General features: G+C 35.2%; 1 protein-coding gene across 3 annotated transcripts in view; it reads right to left on the reverse strand.

Moving 5' to 3' along the window:
• Positions 1 to 1,317: 1,317 nt before the first annotated feature.
• The window catches only part of LOC143249074 (DNA polymerase kappa-like), a 53,215-nt gene continuing 32,240 nt past the window's right edge, over positions 1,318 to 22,292 (reverse strand). For 2 of the 3 annotated variants that reach the window (XM_076498282.1, XM_076498281.1), the window contains exons 8-11: positions 21,168 to 21,342; positions 14,126 to 14,297; positions 4,705 to 5,884; positions 1,318 to 1,941 (exon numbers count right to left, since the gene is read on the reverse strand). In XM_076498282.1, coding sequence (XP_076354397.1) covers positions 1,818 to 1,941; positions 4,705 to 5,884; positions 14,126 to 14,297; positions 21,168 to 21,342 — 1,651 coding nt within the window. In that variant the 3' untranslated portion in view covers positions 1,318 to 1,817. The remainder of the gene's footprint in view (positions 1,942 to 4,704; positions 5,885 to 14,125; positions 14,298 to 21,167; positions 21,343 to 22,292) is intronic. The other variant, XM_076498283.1, reaches the window with a different exon arrangement.

Genomic DNA, 22,292 nt, shown 5'->3' on the forward strand with positions numbered 1-22,292 from the left:
CTTCACTCGACAAGATTGGTACTGCTTCTGCCACAATGTATCTGGTCTGTGCAAGGCAATTTGAATTGCCAGTAACCCGAACGAGTGGCACCTCTATATTGAGAGCTCATCCAGCAGCCTTAAAGCTGTGCTGCTTCATAAAGGGAATAAGTAAAGTCTCTTTCCCTGGCACATTTGGTGCACCTCAAAGAGGAGGAATACAACAGTGTCAAGACCTTGCTAGAAGCCTTGAAGTATGATGAGTATGGCTGGCAGGTTATCAGAGATTCCGAACGAGTGGCATTCCAGATTGGTCTCCAAGGAGGTTTTACCAAATTTCCCTGTTTTCTTTGCCTTTGGGACAGCAGGGACACCACAGCACACTACAACAGAAAGCACTGGCCACAATGGACCGAGTTCTCCGTGGGGAGGCACAATGTCAAGTGTGAGCCACAAGTGGACCTCCAGAAGGTGTTTCCACCACTGCACATAAAATTGGGTCTTATGAAACAATCTGTCACAGCTCTTGATAAGGAGTCTGCAGACTTCAATTATCTTCGAGACTTCTTCCCCAAGATGTCTGAGGCAAAGGTCAAAACTGGGTCTTTGTTAGACTACAAATAAAGATCTTGGAGTGCATAGAATTCCCCCAAGAAGCTCAGTAGGAAAGGAGAAAAAGCTTGGGGCAGTTTTGTCATAGTGGTTTGGGGATTCTTGGGCAATCACAAGGCTGAAAATTATGTGGAACTGGTTGAGGCTCTGGTGAAGAACTAAGACAAAATGGGCTGCAGGATGTCCCTGAAAATCCATATCCTTGACACTCATTTTGATAAATTCAAGGAGAACATGGGAGCATACTCAGAGGAGCAAGGTGAGCACTTCCACCAAGATATACTGGACTTTGAACGCTGCTACCAAGGAGCGTATAACGAAAACATGATGGGAGACTGTATTTGGGGGCTGATGCGTAATAGTGATTTACATTACAGTCGCAAATCTCGAAAAACTACTCACTTCTAAACATTTTTGTTCGTTTTAGTATAACTTTAGTATAAATACATGTAAATCTTGATTCATATATTGTTTTATTCAGGATTATGTAAATGAAAATGTGCAAATCTGCCCATTTTTACATAGAAAATAGGTTAATTTCTAAATTTCATTATCCAGGTCATAAAAGCAAAGTTTGAAGGGAATAATGGCTATTTTCTGTACTTTTACAACATAAGCAATTAAGAAATAACATACTATCCAGGAACAAAATTTGTGTTACTTAGTGTTATTAATAAATTTTCCTGATTTTACATTCTACCCCAAATAATAAGCATAGCAATATCAAAAATTTCAATACTTTATTACAACAATTCAAGATTTATATTTTAATGGGCTATTATATATTTACTCTATACATCATTTGTATTGGCATTTACACAAAATGCACAGGCATATACTCTGGGGAATCTTCATACATAAAAGATGTCATTTTCTAGCCTACAGTACATGAAGAACTCACAAGCCATTTGTAGCTTCTTCAGAAAGGAATGGTAGAGTAGGAAAGGTGCATGACATATATGGATTATTTTCCTTAAGAAATGGAAAGAAAAGTGAGTTTTGTTTGTTGCTGGTCATACATACTATTCATGTTCCTTTTTTACTCAACACAAAGAGATATTACTAAAAACTAACTTTCATTTTAAATCTAAAAATCATGTTCAACAAGAAAGAACAAAGTTTTAAACATCAAACAGAAATGCTTTGTAGAACTGCATATATTACAATATTATCTTTAGTTTTCAGCAGGAGTAACTATTGTGTTTTTTATCCTAAACACCACAGAATTATTCACAGTAACTTTCCTTGATTTTCAGTGGCTTTTTGCAGAAATATTCATCTATATGTCTAAATACAATATCTTGTGTTTTAATCTTTTTTCTAGGTCTTTCACCTGACCTGCTAGTTTTCCTGGAAGAAGAAGAAAAAAAAATCTTAAGTACCTGAATTCTCTTCCCACAGTTTTTAAAGAAATAAAAATACTTAGAAAAAATATCAAAATAACTGTGATGTTCATGAACTGTATATAATTTTATAAACATATGTAAATCAACAACCAATTACAGATTATTATCACAAAAGTTTGAAATTCATACATTTTTTCATTTAATCTTGTACCTTAAAATATGAAAATTTGGCAATAATAATAATAATAACAGTATTCATATAAAATATGCTGTGAAATGATTTACACACTTCAGTAATAAGCTGATATAATTCCTATTGTGTTTCACTTACATCTGTAATGGGAATATTTTGTAGCTAACATAATTTGAAAGAAAAAAAAAATTACTTCCAATAGGTACTTGGCTCATATCATAAGATTAGCTATTCTCATTCATTGCTGCCCTCTGTGTGTGAACTTTTTATCATGCATGCTACAGCCTCCCATATTCCCCTATTGGAATTAAATCATTCCAATGATTCCAACAACTTTCTTTTGCAAATCATCAACCAATAACAACACAGTACACTCAAGTGATGCAAATGACTCCCTCTATTTACCTCTACCAAAACATCACTTTGAAGTTTGGCAGATAACAGAAGCACCAAAAGAAAAGGGAGGGAAGTACCTATCAGGAATATATTTTCAGTATAGAAAAATAATAACTTCTGATACAGCACTTCCCTCTTCTTACAAGATTAGCTAGAATCTCATAATGATTAGGAGAAGGGGCTAGTTCAACAGAAGAACAAATGTACCCCTGAAAGCACCAGAAAGATATCTCTGTAGACGAGAGTTAACTTTGAAAAGAGGAACTGCACCACATCTGACCAAGGTATACTCTTTATTGATTTATCAAATGTGTAAGAAATCTCCTTACTGAATGGTTACAGTCATCTTATGTGGAACCTATCCACTATCCAGCAGGGTCCCTCCATGGTCAACCTCTCTAACAGCTTGAAACTTGTATGCAGTAAGGACTTTCATACTCCACAAGAAGAACATGGGAGCAGAGAATACACTGAAGAGCTCAGAAGAATTTTGACACCTGATACAGTGCAATGGGTGGTCACAAAACCCTATTTTGAAAAGCAGACCATATCAATTTATTCAAGTAAGACATGGCAGAGATGGACAGGTCTCCTCTTGTTTTACCCCTAAAGTCCATGGGTGTTACAGTATGGGTGGGCCAATTTATGAAGCAAATATTGCAAGGTTACTCACCTAAAAGTGATCTTGTGAAACACCCCATCTCAAAGAAAGCAAGATACAGTGAGGATTTAGAATTAAATAAAACCTGGTCAGGAGGAAGTGGGACTATGTGTGAAGATAGAAGTTGACCTGCAAACAAATATAGGCAAAATTTTCAACAGCATTTGAAGCCTGTGATAAAGTGCCTGTTATATGTGAGACACCCAAAGTGGTGACATTAACTTCAGAATTCATGTTGTATCACTCAGCAAAAGTGTTTGAAGTAAGAAGTAAATGTGACTAAAATAACTGAATGCCTTAAAAAACACACACAAAAAAAACAAAGTATGTTAAATTAAACCATTTTGAGAACTAACTGAATCTGAAAGACCATTCAAGAAAAAAAGATGGTTGAGTGCAAGTGCTGCCAAACAAGAAGTGATGGTTAGTGGAGACACATAAAAGAAGTCATGTGAGTGTACCTTTTTTACTGTTAGAGAAGTGACACATGATAATTTACATGACAAACATGTTGGAATCATTTCATTCCAATAGAGGGTGCAGTAGGCTTGTTGCACACATGATAAAAGAACTTTCATATAAATGGCAGCAATGAATAAGAATATAACAGTATTAACCTTATTAAGAGGGAAGTACCATATGAGAACTTTAATTCAGCAGATGTTAGAAAAACAATGAAAATAGAAATATCAAATACTGGTAAAAGAAAACAATAATATATCAACATAAATAATAACAAACTTTTTTTAAAATATTTCTAACAATATTTGTGTTGCATTGATGGAAAAATTTTAATTCAACAGTGATTTCTGATTTAACAAAATGAGCTTAGTTATATGACCACTGATACTAAATGTTATTTTTTTCAAGAACAATAGCCTTCATTTTCTTTTACTCTAATTGAAAGAGCATTTTGCTTGACCAAAGTAAGTATAATCATAAGAAAAGAATGGAATAAACTATGGTGTTTATAGTGAATTTCTATTTTACTTTCTTAAAATTTATTTATTGCTGAATATAAAGCTTCCACTAACTTAACATACGAGAATCATTATAATTATTAAAAAAATGAGAAACCAAGCTCAATAATGCAATGGGTTTTGAGTATAGCCCATTAAGAAGACACCTGATATATTTTCTTTCTTTTCAAATTAAAGTGAATGTTGACTCTTCTGAATCAATGTAAAGTAGATCATACATAACATTAGTCATAGTTACTTACACAAAGGAACCTGGGAACAGTTTTACTCCATCCCATGAGAAGTACAAGCTTAGCGTGTCAAAGCCAGTTAGTTTTATATTTTTCATTATTTAATCAGTGCATCATTACGCTAATGTATTAGTTTTTTTTAAGAATCTGCACACTAGAAACTGAACCAGTTTTTTCAGTTATATCTGTTATATGTATTGAATGTTGAGCCTATTCAATATTTATGAACAACTTAAAATTTTTTTTTCCAAAAAAAGTACAAGAAAGATGGTAAAAAATAAGATTTATATTGGAATGATTAGTTTACCTTTTGACAAACTTGCTATAATCAGGAGATTCACAGGACAGGATCTCTTTAATTGCATCTTTGTTCAAACAGTTATCTATATGTTTATTCAACAATACAAGTGACCAAGATTTAAATTGGATGTCACAGACAGGACAAATCAAACTCTCTGTCATACTTCCAAACTCTTGACACATAGAATTACTTGTAGGAAATCCTTGATTATGAAGACTGTTTGAAGCCATTGAAACTGAAGGTTCATTGTGGGGCATTCTCAACTTATTAGAAATTTCCATCTCATTGTTTTTATTTCTTAAAAAACAACCACATTCAATTTTATTAGACAAGCCAGTCAAATTTTTTGCAGTTTTTGACCATGGTATAAAAGCCTCAATTTTACTTTCAGATTCTGTACTTGGTGTGTTCATAAATCTTGCATATTCCATGCCTTTACTTACTGCAGTACTTACATTTTCAGATGACTTTAAATTATCATTAAATGTGTTAGCTATTACAGTGCTTGTGTTTTGAAAAGATTCCAATCTACATTGCTTTGATTTAACGAGATTTTTAGTTTTTGCAGTGTTCAATTTTTTGAGATGTTTTGAAAACAATGTTCTATTTGTTACAGCCATATTTAATGTTTTTAAAGATTCAGAAGACACAGGTTTATTCAGGAAAGTATTAGTTTTATCTGAAAATGCTGTCTTGTGTTTAGGAGTTTCAAAACTGCTAGAAGAATATGTATTGCAATTTTCATTAAATATGTCTAAGCCAGTTGAACTCCAAGTGTGCAGATTTTCAGTGGTTTCTGCATGAAAACACCCAGAAAATTCCATTTTGTCAACTATACTTTTAGATCCTGTATGTATATTCATTAAGGGTAAGGACTGCAGTGTTAGACATTCATCCAAGTGAACATTTAATTCGTAAAGGTCTTGTGAGGGATGGTGACAAACTGGACAGTGCAAACAAACATTTCTATTGTTCTGGATAGATTGATGTTCATTGAGTTGTAACGATATTGGCAAATTCAAATTGTAAAAAGATGACTGAGGTTGTATTTTAGTAGAAAACTCAGATTCCTGATTTTTATTTTGAATGTTGTATTTTTCTTGATTCTTCTGATAAAAAAAGCCAGTTATAAGGCTTTGTTGGCTCTCTCCCGGAATCTCATGTGTTAGGTTAGCAATCCTCACACCTTTCAAGTAAAACCAATAAGTATTATAATTATTATCCATATAGAGATTATTTCCTGTTAATATTTTATTAACAATTTAAATTCTGGTGTCCAAAACAAAAACAAGTTTAGTTTCTTTTTCAGAAACATCTTTACCCTTCAAACATATTAAATGCTAGTACAAGACAAAGAGATTAAAAAACAATATTTTTTTGAATTATTAAACAGGTAGCCCAACAATTGTACATGCTTTTAAACTTTTATGTTTTGAAGAAAAAAAACTGTATATTCTTTAAGATTCCTCAAAACTCTAAAGCAAAAGTTAACATTCTTCATATCCAATAGATACCTCTAAACACAGAACAGCTTCATCCCTTGCACATCTGCCCATGAAACTTGCATACCTGTAACCTTGAACTACCTCCCATCTAAATATCATGTTTTTAACTTCAAAATCACTACTGCATGATGACCAATTGCACAGCTATAGCCCTTCATCAATAGGAGAACAACATAACTTCCTAGTGCAGTAATTCCCATTTACCACGTTCTTAGACAAGACAAGAAGGCAGTGCTCAGGAAGTGAGAAGGATGGGTGGGATGGTTATTTATCAGAAATATACTTTGAGGTAAGGAAAACATCTGAGGAGACACCTCACCAGAAAGTGCCAGTGCAAACATTAAACATAGATGATCTCCCTTCAGGAAGTGTGTGAAGAGAAAGCCCAGGGAGTCGAACATATGATGGTCAGGGCACAATAGCAGCAAGCCCTTGAGAGATTGTACCTTGTCTTATTCAGAACATACTCTTCACCTAGAAGGAAATTGTGAAAAAGTGTTACAGGGATGGGTGAATTTTAGCAAGACTAACCAAACACCAAACAACAAGTGATCATCAAGCCAAAAAAGTGTAATGCATTAACCTCAAAAGATAGAGGTGAAGGTGATGAATCCATCCTGCTGCAAAAGGAGAGCACAAGTTTTTTAGGAGTGACACACACTCCACAGACAGTATTATCATTACTTACTTTCCCTAATTTGAAGCAGGATATAAGTATATCCTGTAAGGCAACACCAGTCACATGGGAAGATCCTATAAGAGGGAAGAGAGTGATAAAAAAGAAGTACTTACCCTTCTCATGGGAGACAGAATGGAGTTGGAGTTGAAATCATGCAGGAGATATAAAACCAGTGATGAAGACAGTGGGACATAAACATGAACAGACTAATCCAAGTGATAACCTGAAAGATCTTGTCCAAAGATTGGCAAAGATGAGACACAAGAGAGTGACACACATGATGACTTTGATGTAATGAAATGTGAAAAAGCCCGCAAGCTTCAATATCTAAGGGATAATGCACCGACTGAAGAGTTAGTGGTCTCACCCAGTAAGGATAAGAGATACCTAGACAAAGAAGTCCCAACAGATGATGACAGGAACCCTGAAAAGGAGACATCTGTGCCAAATAACACTGCACGGCCTGAATCAAACATAGAAGTTCTGAACGAGCAAAGAAGTGAGAGAGATAGGAAGAGAAAGTGCAATCACCCTTCCACTAAGCCAAAGTCTTGGGAAGAAAAGACATTGGGTGGAGAAATAAACACCTATGATGAGAAAGAGTGCATGAAGCAAAGATGTTGCATGTATCTGAACAACACTGACTACAGGTGAGAAGAAGGAAGTATATCTTAAAAGAAAGATGATAAAAAAAAGCCAATGGCTAAAGTGAAACATGTATGAAAGCTTTTAAAACAACTCAAGGTCCCAGTCAAACACAGAAATCAGACAAGAGGGTTGGTGAAGACAGAAGGATCAGAAAAAGTGAGCAAACAGTGGAAGAAAACATCTAGTAGTAATGGGAATGGCAAAATGCAGCTAACAAAGCTGGTTAATAACAAGTTATATAAAATGCTGACAATCCATGGTCAAACACCATCTAAAAAAAGGATGAAAGGTGAGTGAACCACAGTTGGACAGCTTAGGGGAAGAGTATGCCATATGAACCAATGTAGTAAAACTTACCATTATTTCTGACAGTTTCAAAGTGTGAGGGATAACAGGAACAAAAAAAATAATGCTACATTATCAGTGAGTCTGGTCCATCAGATATGAAAGAAAGGGCAACACTACTTGGTGAAACAAAAAAAAAAAAAAAGAGATATGTGAGGTTGGAACATTGGTTGATTGGTTGGTTGTTTGCCATTTTATGGAGTAAAGAAACCAGGCTATTTGTGCCAAACAACCAGTAAAAAAATTAAAAGTAAAGCAAAATTATTAAAAAGGGATCATGCATACAGTAAAGACAGTCGCAGACAGCGGAGGTGTAAAGGAGGTTCACAAAACTCTGTGTACACCTCTGGACTGGGGAAGTGTAGAACGTTCTAGTGCAGAGCCACAGCCCCTGATGATGAATGGGGTCCAACATCTTCAAGGCTGAAGTCTTGGTAGAGCCAAAGACTAGAGACCCATAGTCCAGTTTTGATCAAATAAGAGCATAATATGTTTTTAGCACAAAACATCGATCTGCTCCCAAAGTGGTGGAGGTGAGGACACAGAGAATGTTCAGTGCTCTTGTACATTTGACCCATAGCTACTAGACCTGTTGCATAAAGGTCAGTTTAGAGTCAAAGATAAGCCACAAGAACTTTGTCTTAGAGAATACAAGAAGCACAACCTCACCGACACTGAGTTCAGGATCGGGGTCAATACCCCGTTGGTGATAAAAGTGCAGGTAAACGGTTTTAGAGAGAGAGAAGTTAAAACCGTTTGCTGTGGTCCACTTCACTACACGATTGAGGGCAGTCTATAGCTGCCACTCAATAACCTTATGATTAATGACTGGCATGAGATGTGGAAATTGTTCACACAGGACCCCATTTGCAACAGTAAGAGGGTGATGACATTAATCTTTATACTGAAAAGTGGTGTGCTCAAAACATAGCCCCGAGGGACTCCAAGTTCCTAAAGGAAAAAATGGGAAAGTGTCAAACCCATATGAACTTGTAATCGCCTGCCCGTTAAAATTTTTTCAATAAAAATGGCAAATGGCCAAATAACCCATATAAGTGGAGGTCTCGTAAAATGCCATACCTCCATGTAGTATCATATGCCTTCTCAAGATCAAAGAATATTGATACAAGAAGAGAAAGGCTCCTCTGATCAATGTTTCAAGTAAATTCAGGTGGTCCATGGTTGAGCGCTGTCATTGTAACCTACACTGTGTGGGCAAGAGGAGGTTTGACTCGAGAAACCAAACAAGACAAGCATTAACAATCCTCTCTAAGGTCTCACAGAGACAGCTCATCAAAGCAATTAAACTGTAGTTTAAAAGAATCTTGGGATCCTTCCCAGGCTTAGAGAAAGGTAGGACAATAAGTCTGGCACCATGCATCAGGAAAAACATTCTCATGCCAGATCCAGTTAAAAGCAACCAGAAGAATAGCAAGAGAAGCAGGAGATAAATGGTGCATTATCACATAGTGTATATTATCAGGTTCAACTGATGAACTGCCAGACCTACGAAGAGAAAGCTTGAGTTCCACCAGTGTAAAAGAACGATTATAGTCATAGAGATGATCAGATCGATAGGAAAGAGGTTGTCACTCTGCCTGAGTCTTGATGGCTAAGAAGGTGAAGGATGAAGCAGAAGTGCTAGATACCTGTCATAAGCTTTCACCAATAGTACTGGTGATGCTCCGGGAATCAGCTACTTCCTGGCAATAAGAGAGAAAGATCGAAAGGATGACGGAATTATACTGTCTATTGACCTTTTAAATCTTGTCATATGAGTTTCGAGCTGGTGGTAAAAAGATATGCTGGTCATGAATTTAATCCAAGATTTCTTCTGGCTTTTAAGCTTATCATGTACATGGGTGCCTGCTGAAAAGCAATGTGGTTCAAGAGTGTAAGATACCTATGAAAGGTATCCCAGGTCCATTTCTGAGCCTTCCATGCCATGTGGCATGCAGGATTCCACCATGTATGAGGATATTGTGGAAAGTGTGTCGAGGTTGTAGGAATACACTGAGCAGCTGCCTGGATAATACAGTCAGTCACTGCTGTCACGTAGTTGTCTATTGATGGCTTACAGATGATGATAGGATCATATTTCACAAGAACTGTGAAAGAGGGCCAGTTGGCTTAATTCAGCTTCTACTGGGGAACATGGGTCAAGTAGCTTTGACCACAGCCAATCTCTTCCAAAATGATAGGAAAATGATCATTGTCTTGTGGGTAACTGTCAACCCTCCATGGAAAGTAAGAGAATAGTGAAGGGGAGCAAACTGAGAAATCAACAGTAGTAAAAGACTGACTAGGTGCATGAAAGTAATAAGAACCAGTATTGAAGAGAGAAAGGTTGTGTTATGAGAAGAGATGCTCTATGGAGGGATCCCTCCCATCAGTATTAGCACCTCTTCAGAGGGGATTATGTCTATTAAAGTTCCCCAGGAGTGAAAAGGGAGATGGCAACTGTTCAATGAGAGCATCAAGGTCTGACTGATCATAGGACTCTGCATGAGACAAGGAGAGAGAGCAGACAGTGATGGTACAACCCAAGGAAACATGGATGGCTACAGCCTTCAAGGGTGCGTCGAGTGGTAAAAACAGGATGGGTACATGCTGATCAACCAACAGTGCCACTCCTCCATGCACTCATCCATCACACAACCTATCATTTCTGTACAAAGAAATCTGCTGAAATATGACAGTATAGGCAGGTTTCAGAAATGTTTCTAGTAAGGAAAGACATACGGGATGGTAAGAAACAATCAGTGCTTTGGTGTCATTGAGATTAGAACGTAAACTTAGATAGTCCTACTGTATCGAAGTGGCCATTTATACTTATACGTAAGCAAATTGCATGGAAATCCCTTCTGTTTTCAACCATGTCTTTTTCCTTTATTTGAGGGAGGTCTATTCACCTCTATGGATCCTGCCCTGGGTCAATTGGGCAGGTCTCTGTTGTTGGAAGAAGATTCTAGCAAATGGTGGCAGTTGGATGCAGTGATGTAAACATCAAAATTAGGACACTGGTCAGCATCATAATTCCATTGTGAGTGGAGATATGCCTCACTGCAGAAATTCCTTTGGTGGAGACACCAAGATTTTTGACTTGGGAATGTTCTTCAAATACCTCTCAACAATAACTCCTCGTGGTAAATTCAAAGTAGCATGAGGAGTGTTCCCAATGACCTTGCAAAAGGAGTTCACAGTGTTTATAAGTGGATGTTTCCACCAATGTGTTACCCGAGCAAAGTTTTTAATGACTTAGAGGGGCCAGCAAGTCCCACTAGTCCCTTCTGAATAAAAAAGGGAGACATTTCCCTAAAGATTTGTCTGAAAGAGAATGTACTGTAAGAAAATGAGGTACAGGTGTTATAGAGGTTGAAAATTGCTGCTCAGAATCTTCAAGATGTGGTCATTTACCTATGGACTGCTTTTCACTCTTTTATTTTTATTTGGGGAATCCATAATAAAGAACAAATATTTGGGTGCTCACTGACCTCACCCACCATGAAGCTCTATGAGGTGATTCACTACAGTGCCAAACAAGGACACTGCAGCAATGCCAGGGTTTCATGAGCACTATATTCAAGCATCAGATACAATGCCAAAATACCTGCTGAAAACATCCAACACCAGAACTTGGTTGACCTAGCCCAAGCGGACTAGCCGACTGGCCCTGGGGTGGGGGCACTCCAAGGCCACCCGTCCACAGGAATTCAAGGCCAAAGTGATGTGATAGGGTTGGATCTCTTAACCACGAGGGTCATTTACTCCCTTCACAGGTTAGCATGCACAACAAACAAAGCAGAGAAAATCAGGATTTTGTAAGCCAACTAGGCACATTTAATTGGACTTGACAAGGTTTAAGAAAAAAGAGAAAATGGGAACATGCCTAATTAACTATAAGTTCATGTATACTGATGTGAAGTAAACAATCCTCTGAAATCTACATACCCAAAATTATGTTATTGTTCAAAGATGCACAACAGCCAAACAAAGAAGCATCTGTAAAACATGGAGATCTGGTTCAGGTGGGCAGTAAGGGGATACTCACTGAAGTATTGACATGGTTGAGCCACTGAGACAAGTCCTTGAAAAGAGGGGAGAGGAGGTGCATTAGTGAAGACAATGAATCTTGATAAAATTCCACTGGAGGAAGAGCATTTTTGTGTGTGGCCTGAAGAAATGAATGGTTTTAGTGAAACCAGAGTCCCCAAAAGCAAAAGTGTCTAACACCCAAAGTGTAAATCTTGATGATAAGACAATCTATTTCACACAAGCAAAGAGATGAAGAGTTAAAAAGACAGTACACCTATATGTACCAAATATTTAGTAGGTGTGAGAAAAAGATTTGAAATGCCAGACTAATCAAACAAGCTGAGCAGTGCCTGATGAAAAATGGAGGGACAAGAGGAGTCCTCTCAAGAAGGGGGCAAGAAAAACCAATTCCCCAAATAATAATGGAACCTCAGCCTCAATTTGCAAAGATGGTTGGCAAATACCTCCACAACTTGATTGAAGATGTAAGAAGCATGAACAACATCAAAGGGAAGAGCACAAAACTTGAAAATTTAATTCTGATGGATGAAACACAGAAACTGTCTGGAGGATGGCAATCACAATGTATAAAAAAAAAGTGCCTTAAACGTCAACCTTGGTCATCCACAGCCTAGGTGAAAGAAATACTATTGAAACTGCAGGATGATGAAAAACCAGTTCAAAGATAACAAGTCAATAACTGGACACCAGCTTTTTTCTTAAGAATTGTAAAGAAATGAGAGTGATATCCCAGAGTAGGGTTACATACTCTCTCTGTGACATTCTTAAGATGCTGAAGATAAATACAGTTGGAAGTAGGAGGAAAAGAAACATGAAAAAGAGAAAGAGGAGTAAAAGAAGTGGACAAATATGCAATGGGTGAGAACCTGAAGAACCCATCTGCTGTTGGCCAAATATGGAGACTAAAATCTGGCAAAGAAAGACAGTGGGACATCCAGTGGGAACAGGAAAGTCACCAATGAGATAAGCAACAACCTTAATGTCACAAAATAGAAGGCTAGGAAGAAGAATAATAAAAAGGGAAGATCTGTATTGAGTAGGCCTAAGAAGAGAGACAGAAGGATGAGGGTGAGAAATGATGAGAAACTGAAGATTGATTTCATTTTTCCAGAAAATTGGGAACATTACTGAAAATTTCTGTACAAAGAAAGAAGCCCAATGAAGATCATGGAGATAAAACTGAGGCAGACATACATTACTTCATAAAGTACCCTGACCCAACAAATTCCAGAAGCAGATGAACTATGTATAGAGCAGTAGTATCAGCACTACAGAATTGTAACACCCTGAATGCTTTAATTAATTTTTGAAATATTGAAAGTGGAAGTAGTAGTTAATAGTGAGTTATACTAACAGAGAGAACAAACATGTACTAAAGAATTATGCAATACTTTCTAAAGACCCTATCATAATTAAATCTCTCTTCAAGGACTTAACCATTATTTCTTAAAGTTATGACAAAACTTAAAAAGAAATCCTGGTGCACAGTAACCTTAAACAAAATCAAAATGATACCCCCAAATCATGCATAGTTAATTAACAAGTTAAAAATATGACTGTTCCAAATAATGCCTAGAATAAGAATGAAGTTCTTTTGAGTGTAAGCACTTGTTGAAAAGTTTTGGATAAGCAGGATGTATCACTCTCCTACTGGTGGAAGGTTACTGTTGCATGATGACCTTATTATGTATTAACACAGTTCACATTAAACATTACTTTTAGGTGCAAGTTAGCTCAATCAAAATGGCCTACAAGTCAGAAAGACAGATGTACACGAGACCAAGCTATTCTGTGTAAGGAGGTGATGTAATGTCTCAGAAATAACACTTTCATTAAAACTTACAAACATGTACATTCAATGAGGCATTTTAATACATATTACTAAAAATCAAACTGTACTTATCAAAATCAATACTTTCATACATGTAAGAAACAGTCAAATAATATTTAATACATTTATGCATGCAAATATAGTTTTAATGTCTTCATACAATAAAACATGTATGTTACTTAAAATATCCATATCCATACAATACTTAACATTTCTTGTACTAGTAAATAGAATGTTTTATACCTTAACTATAATCATATCACAAATTGCTTAAAAAATTAAAACTTTTGTAACAATGTTACCAAACAGAAAAGTTTTACCAGACATGAAAACCAACTTGACATATTTATCATTTTAACTTACCCATAAGACGCAGCTTAAGTGGTTTTGGATGAGCTAGAGTTAGTTCTATTGAGAGTAAATGCTTAGCAACATGAAAAATGTTTTTCCAGTCTGATGTAGGATACTGAAGAGACATACTTCTTGTACGGAGGTCAAACTTCACTGTTTTTATCTTCAACCCAACAACTTTTCCCTAAAATATAAACATAACTGTTATGTTTGGAAATGATTCACTATTAATTATTTTTTAAAAGCAAAATGAAACTCACTCAGAAAATTTCTTTAATTGCTGTTAACAACACATCAATGATACTCTTCCCTTTCTCTTTAGAAATATAATTCATACCTTGTAGCATGTCTGTTTTGTTCCCTTGTCCACTAATCCCTTCTTATCAGTAAGTATCAGTGCTTTGAACAAATAAATGAATTTAAAGATAAGTTTTTGCCAGAGTAACATTTTAGTTGCAAAAGATAAATTTTCTGTTCAATATTATCTCTGGAAAGAAACATGACTCAACAGTAGTAGGGACTTTGTTTGCAACTGTGAAACAAGAATAAAGGGCTTACATACTTTTGAGACAAAACTACACCCAAAGATGAATGCTATCACTGAGAACTTCTGTACCTATGAGGAAGTCTCAGTTCAACAGTCAGGAAAGCTATCAAACAACCAAAGAGGTTATAAAAGAGTTACTGCTGACTCAAAGCCATCCAGTTACACATAATGCAAATAAGGCAAGAGCTTTCAATATCCATATTTATTTGGAATATCATGAGGTGAAATATCTATGGTACAGCCAACAAATAAATTTTGAAAAACTGTGATGACTAATGAGTCATTATCAGACACTGTTATACTGAGTGACACTGGAACCAGGGTGATAACTATCCAGGCAAAGCACACCCTATAAAAATGATGTAAAAAGCATTATTTGGATCACACCATTGCAGAGTTTAAAAGTGCAACAATTGGTATCGAACAGTTATTATCAAATTTCATATTTTCCTGAGAGAAATACATGATAACATAAGGTTTCTAATAACACAAGAACAATTGAATGGAATACAGTAGCCAGCTATGTTAGTAAAGAGGTCATAACAGAAAAAAAAAAAGATACAACAACTCTTTAAACTTACAGTTTTTGCACTTTCTGCCAAAATTATTTTAATGATGTCCTAATAATTATCACCATATCTTACAAAATTTCAATTTTCTTAATTTTGTTTTTCCCTTTATCATCAATGGTACCCACATGAAGCATTGTTGAATATAAGTAGCCTCAAACTTTTTCCTGTTTAACGTTTGGTGACAGAAGGGTGTGTAGAGAGACTGGAATATGACAAAGTAGTATCAAATGTTGATCACTTACTGATGTTCACTGACATCACAAGAAATTTCAGAAGCTCGTAATGAGTAAAGGGATTCCTGTACAAATGCTCAACCATTTCTGAGCAGCCATTTTCTTTCAATTTATGCTTTACTGTACTCACTGATAGTGATGAGAGTATTACTTATATCTTCTGTAAACATAGCTCTTAATAATTTAGGGGTACTAAGTTATCATTGATGTTATTTTGTACATCAGAATATTAGCTGTTGTTTGGCAAAAACACAAAGTGATTACTTGTGACTGACCCATCTTGCAGATCTACCTCAACCCAATCATTGCTCTGGCTCTGGTAGTGGACATAGGCCTAGGAGATGGATCAGGACTAGCTGGGGGTTGCTTTCAAATTGCATGAAAAAAGAACAAATGTCAGTATCCTCATGACACATCTCATAATGCAGCAATCCCCAACTGCCAGTCCTAAACTGGTAACAGTTCACAAGGATACAGCTGGTCTGCAAAATGGTTGAAAAAAAGTTTTAAAATACAGCTACTAAACTATATTGTTTTATAATGTAATAAACAAGTAATTTACAAAGCTAATATTGCAAGAAGCAGTCTGTAAAATTTTGGGACTAGAATTAGCTGGTCTTTAGTTGGAAAACGTTTGAGAACCACTTTTTTAATGCACATTTTATTTTAAACCAAAACAATGGACTAATAAATGAAATCTTAAAAAACATAAACAGTGAAAGGTGTAACTGTAATAGTTAGCAACTTGCACTTTCACTTAATTAACAATTAAACTTAGGTGACTGTACAGACTACCAAATATGACACTGATAGATGATTGCTTGAACCATACCACAAATACTGGATGAGTGCTGTATGAGCCTGTCAGTCTGGAAGCATTACTCATAACACTGAGTATTTAATCACCAAGAAATGTAACCTTTAAAGACTATAAAAAGACATTATATTACGAATCAACAAACATGAAACATACTATAAGATTTCTAAAAACACTGTAAAAGTTACACATGGGATAGTAACAAAAAATAAAATTCTGAAGCATGCTCTTCATTTAGAATTGCAGCTATCTATTTTCAGATTTTAAAATAGCAGTGTTTTAAAGAGTTAAGTTACTTAAAAGTTGCTCTTATTAGGTTGATAGACATGAGAATTGAAATAAACAGAGGACTTCTTTCATAGATTGTTTAGGCAGAGTATTCACAATGAAACTTCGTAGAATGGACGGCAACTGCCTGTTGTGGAGACACAAGCATAGAGGACGACATTTTGAAAGCCTTCAGCTTTTTGTCTTCAAGTTAGTGTGTGTGTAGGTGCTGATGATCTTTTAGTGTCCTGGTGGATTGTGGAAAGCGTGTTTCTGATTGGAGGAGAGATTTCCTATAGATTCAACCAATGGCAGCCACAGGTTACTCACCTCTAGTCTGGAATCTCTATTAAGTGAAGATTTAATAATGTTAATATAAAATGATTCTTTGATTTTTCTTATCTTCCAGAATTTGTCGATGAATCTAATTTTCTTCCAGTTTATTCTGTGTCAAGTTGACATGGCGTGCTCTGTAATGGCTGAATTTTGTGTTTTCATGAGTCTTCTGCTATCTTTATGTTCTTTTATTCTTGTCATGAGTTTTTTTTCTTGTTTCTCCAATGTATGTAACATTGCAGGAACATGGAATTTCATAGGTGACATTTTTGAGATTCTCTCTGGTAGGTTGCTGTTTGTTTTTTACCAGAATGGATCTTAAGGTACTGTAGGATTTCCACTAGACTTCTACATTGAATTTTTTGGCAAATCAGCTAGAGTGACTCCTCATCCTCCATTCTTTCCAAGCCCCTTCTTTAGTTCCACCTACTTTTATTAAGGGTCTGTTTATAATCAATAAAAAGGACAGGTTGCACTTCACATGATTCTGAAAGTTGTTTGTAAAGAGCTTGAAAGACAAAAGAATACTTTTGCCAAGACTATTAAATGGTGATAACCAAGCTGTGATACTTTTAAACACATACATACTTTATTTATAAATCCACACAAGTTGTAGATGTTTTGGGTATACTAGTAGAGTAATTTAATATATATGTCTTTCCAAAACATGCATTTAAAGCCCCCAAAAATTACATTTCTTCACCCTCCACTTTGTACGGTTATGTAGTAAGGCCCATTAAGAATTATTATGTTATTATAACATGCAAAATAAATCAGCTTTGATAATTCAGCACACAGTGTACACTTTGAGTATCCTGTTGCCTGTAAGGCAGTCTTTATTTTTTCTTTTTTACCATGTTTGTCAAATGTGGATAATGAATGTCAAGAGTGAGCCTAAGAGGAGAAGAGTCCTGTGCAATTTTTGCAAGCAGAATACCAGAAGAAATGGTCTGCTCTTAAGTAGAGACTCAACGAGATTTCTGTGATAATTCAGACTGACTGGTCTTTGTCTTGTATAGAATAAAAGCATTGACTCTGATTAAATTGAAAACCCAGAAAAAACAGTTTTTGTACTATTTCATTGACCTTTATCCAGTTGAATAATAGCTGAGGAACTGGTCAATGATGTCTACTCCTTTCGTAGCACTGAAGTATAAAGTAGAAAGGGAGTAGATGTGTTTGTCCATCTGCTTTACTTCTGTCAAACTTCCACATTTAAAAAATTGTGCTTCCCTAGCTATACATGACAATGTTGTTTGCTAAACCTCTGGCTGATATTCTTCCTTCCTTGCCTGTGTAAATCTTGAATTTCAAACAGTATCCACCTACAGCATCTGCCAGGACCCAGAACTTGACATCCCACTTGACTGTTTTTTTTTGGCAGGTAATGGAGGAAATCAATCCACCATTTTGTACTCAACATTTGCTCCTCTACACAGTTCACTGTTAGGAGAATAGCAGGAAATGAAGGATTTTAGAAAAAAGGTCTATGACAGGTCTTACCTTAAAACGTTTATCATGGTTTGGGCCAGTATTAATAGTAATTAAAACATAAATATTCATGGATAACTAAAACATATCCCTAGAAAATATACTCCTAATATATCATTATGAAAGGGAAGATAGGTAGACCAATAATCATAAATAGAAGCATGAGACTTAAGACCCATAACTGTAACTAGACCAAAGTAAGCTATACTGAACACTAACATCTGACCACTTTACAATTTTCTTTTATCCAAATAGGTTCACCTTCGTGTACTTCTTTTTCATGTGCATATCTGTTCATTTTAACTGCAATTAAGTTCAGAGCTTCTACTGTAAAAAGAAGTTTGAAAAATTCAATTGGTTTATTCAAAGAGGTTACCCATTGAGAAACAGGTTCACCTCTGCTGAATGGAGATATCTGGTGTTTTCCTCTTGTGATCTTCACCAATTTCCAACTATTATTATTATTACATAAAAAAGGCTTCTACTGTGTGGAAGAATCAATGCTAACATTCACTGGAGTTCTACCCTTCCCCTACTCCTCTTAGCTCTGCCTCTTTCTTGTGGTGGTGTTTGTTGTAATGCACCAGACTATGACAAGTCCATAACATCCTTATCCAAATGATTTTCACCAGCTACACCTTAATTTGTCCATAAGGCAGAGTCAAAAAGAGCTGGTTTTATAATTAGTGACCATTTGAGCTTGTAAACATTCAGTTAGAGGCATTAAAGTTGAAGCATTAGGTACTTCAACAAATGATTCCTCTGACTGAATTGCTTCTTCCTCTGATGAGGAAGAAAGTTTCAAAAGAAGCTCAATCTCTTTCTGAGAAAGAGATTTTTCTTCTTTTTCAGCTCTTCCACCTTTCTTCTTTATTGAATGTTTATCCACTTCTAAAAGAAAAAAAAACATTACATGTATATACATTCTGCAATGTGCATCATACTTCCAGAAGCAGTACATGATACAGAAACAGCTAAACTAGATCAACAACTGTACGCTGAACTTACCGAATAAAGATTCTGTAAATATATGTTATAAATGATTACTTACTTGCTTAAAGGTAAGGGTCAATAACAAAAACGCTTGCAAAACTAAACAAGTGTGATGAATTTTTATGGGTTGATAATTAAGTACTGAAAATGGAAACAGGAATTTGTAAGCATGTGCTCAAATAACACCTTTATGCACTTATATTGCAGAATTCTAAACACTCCTTTTGCAATATTTATTGTATTGGCACTGAATCACATGGTAGATGTTTTGACAGATTCAAAATGCAGTGTTGTAATTTTGGAAAAGTCTTGTTGTAAATACTGTAGGATTCACACACAAACTACTAAATTACAAATCCTGTTGTTCCTGTTGTCAGCATGCTTTATTGCTTTCAAGGGTATTGTATTAGAGTGGTGTCTCATGAACAACCTATTGACACAAGCAGGGATTTATTGCTTAATGTCTACTTTGTTGACAGTAAAATAAATACAGAAAATAAATATGAAATGTTTAGCAGTACTCTTTACAGAAGTGCACTAAAACTTTATAACCAATAATAATAAAAAAGGGGCAGAGCTGCATATTTTATTTCTAATTTTACAACTTGTCTTTTCATTATACTTTGAGGATTTGTCTACAAGTTGAACAATCAAGTACATCATTAAATAACTGATAAGATATAAAGTTTTACTGAAAACAAACATTTGAAATGTATTTAGGAAGTTCTAGAGATTTCATATATAAAATTTAAAATTTTTGGGACAAAATAGTATTTTTAATGACAACATGATAACCTCTTCACACTTGGAGTAGTAACAAAACAGACTCTATATATTCCCAAATAACTCTTTAGTAAAAACACTTCATTAAAAAAATTAATTTTCTATCTACAACTGACTTGTAATGTTTATTAAAAGTTTAACAAATTTTGTAAAGATACACATATTGCATTAAAAGTTACAGTATACATACTTAATACGTGCAATAATTTATAGGAACTTGTGTATATTATATTGAACCCATTTCATTAGGGTTAAACACCTTGTCAATTGTGAGGCACTCACGTAAAAAGATACAAAAATACTGCTACAATCTATTAAACTTTAGCAAATTAAAATACAAAATTCAATTAATCAATAATATGAAAAACGTATAACACTAATGAGTTTATCAAAAAAATCACAGATGCTTAGATCAAAATTTTATTCTGGTAACACTTTAAACTGAGTTATTCAATTAATTGTAAAAAGATTTTTAGCACAATGAAAGACAAAATCTTTATTAAATATTCGGCTGATTAATCATCAGGGCTAGTTATTACAACAATGATAACTTATTTACCAAGACTAATTGACTAAAATATCCAATATAGATTTTTATCCTTTGCTGAAAAATGTCATTTTTAAATTTTATTCTTAATATGGTACCATAATGTATCTGAGGGGAGAGATCAGTAAAATATTTCTTTAACAGTTCACTTGTTCAGGAAAGAGCTATTTATCTATGCAACAGTCATATTACATATAACTTATTAAACACCATGTTTAGAGACTATATGAAAAATTCCATGCACCCTTGAACTTTGGTGACTTCTTTTAAAATTTAATTTTTGTAATTTGATATAATTTAAATATACTTACCAATAATTATAATGAATAACAGTATAACTCATATTTTACATGGAATAAAGGTATTAGAGCTTATTTGCAATTAATATATAAGCACCCATTGAATTCCAATTTAATTAACTGATAGAGATTTTATCATTTGCAAAATATATGCAGTATTATACTTTACTGTCTGAAATAAATTGCTTTCCGTCAACATCACAATATTCAGTACCATCATGCCCTCTGACTGGAGACCTTCAGCTAGTTCTCTGCACAGTTCTTCACATTTACTGTAAAGTTTCTTGGGCACACAAACTTCACCAAATGTTTCTTCAACACTCTTACTTTTTCTGGTTGAGTCACTATAAAAGGATATTTTATTGTAACTATGGTAACAGATGATTCACTTAGCTTACACACATGAAAACAAGAGATTTGTAGATCTAATATTCAAACGAACAGGTAAAACAATTTATTGCAGGTGAAATAAGTCACTTCAGCAAAGTATCTGTTTACTGACTATATAGTGGTAGGACTGTTGCAAATAGTCAGTTATATGTAAATAAATAAAAATAGTAAATTACTATTTAAATGCAAAGTAAAAATAACATACACACACCTAGAAAGCATTAATAGTGAAAAAGATGGGATTTGCATAAAACGCTTTCTCTCTCAAGAACTAAACTGCTTTACACAGATTTTAGAGTGCACATCTAGAGGATGGTGGAGGGAGGAATACTACTGTGGGAAAAAGCAACCTGTCAGACATATCTTAACACAGTAAAGTGCTACAATCAAAATCTGGCAGCACATCGAATTGTACATCACACCTGTGGAAGGAAGTGCTGTATGCTATTAGCACCAGCACAGTGTCACTACCCAACTCTCAACTGAATGGCAAATGTATCACACAGGAAAACAGGCCTTCAGAAGCACAAGATTTACAGTGGTTAGGAACTGGCAAGTTGCAAGGACTCCCATACTACACTGAAAGAAAGGAGAAAAAAGGAACTGAAGAGTCTGGAAGACTGTATTCCCGGAGGCAGTGCTGTAGGTAACCACTATATCCTATTTAGAAAAGCAGAACTACCATGCTGACAGAGTCAATTGAGCAACACCTGGCAATACATGGAAATGTATAGCAGGTACACAGTAATAAGAATCTGTGTCACATGAGTGTACTGTCTGGGATAAACATATTTATGTAACAAACCATCTCTATGATGTGCATAACCTAATCCTGCTATGTAACTGTTATGGCATAGATGGTATTTGAACAAAAAAAAACAAAAAAAACCTGGTGATATCTGGA

The sequence above is a fragment of the Tachypleus tridentatus genome, chromosome 4 (assembly GCF_004210375.1).
Source record: "Tachypleus tridentatus isolate NWPU-2018 chromosome 4, ASM421037v1, whole genome shotgun sequence".
NCBI lineage: Eukaryota > Metazoa > Arthropoda > Merostomata > Xiphosura > Limulidae > Tachypleus > Tachypleus tridentatus.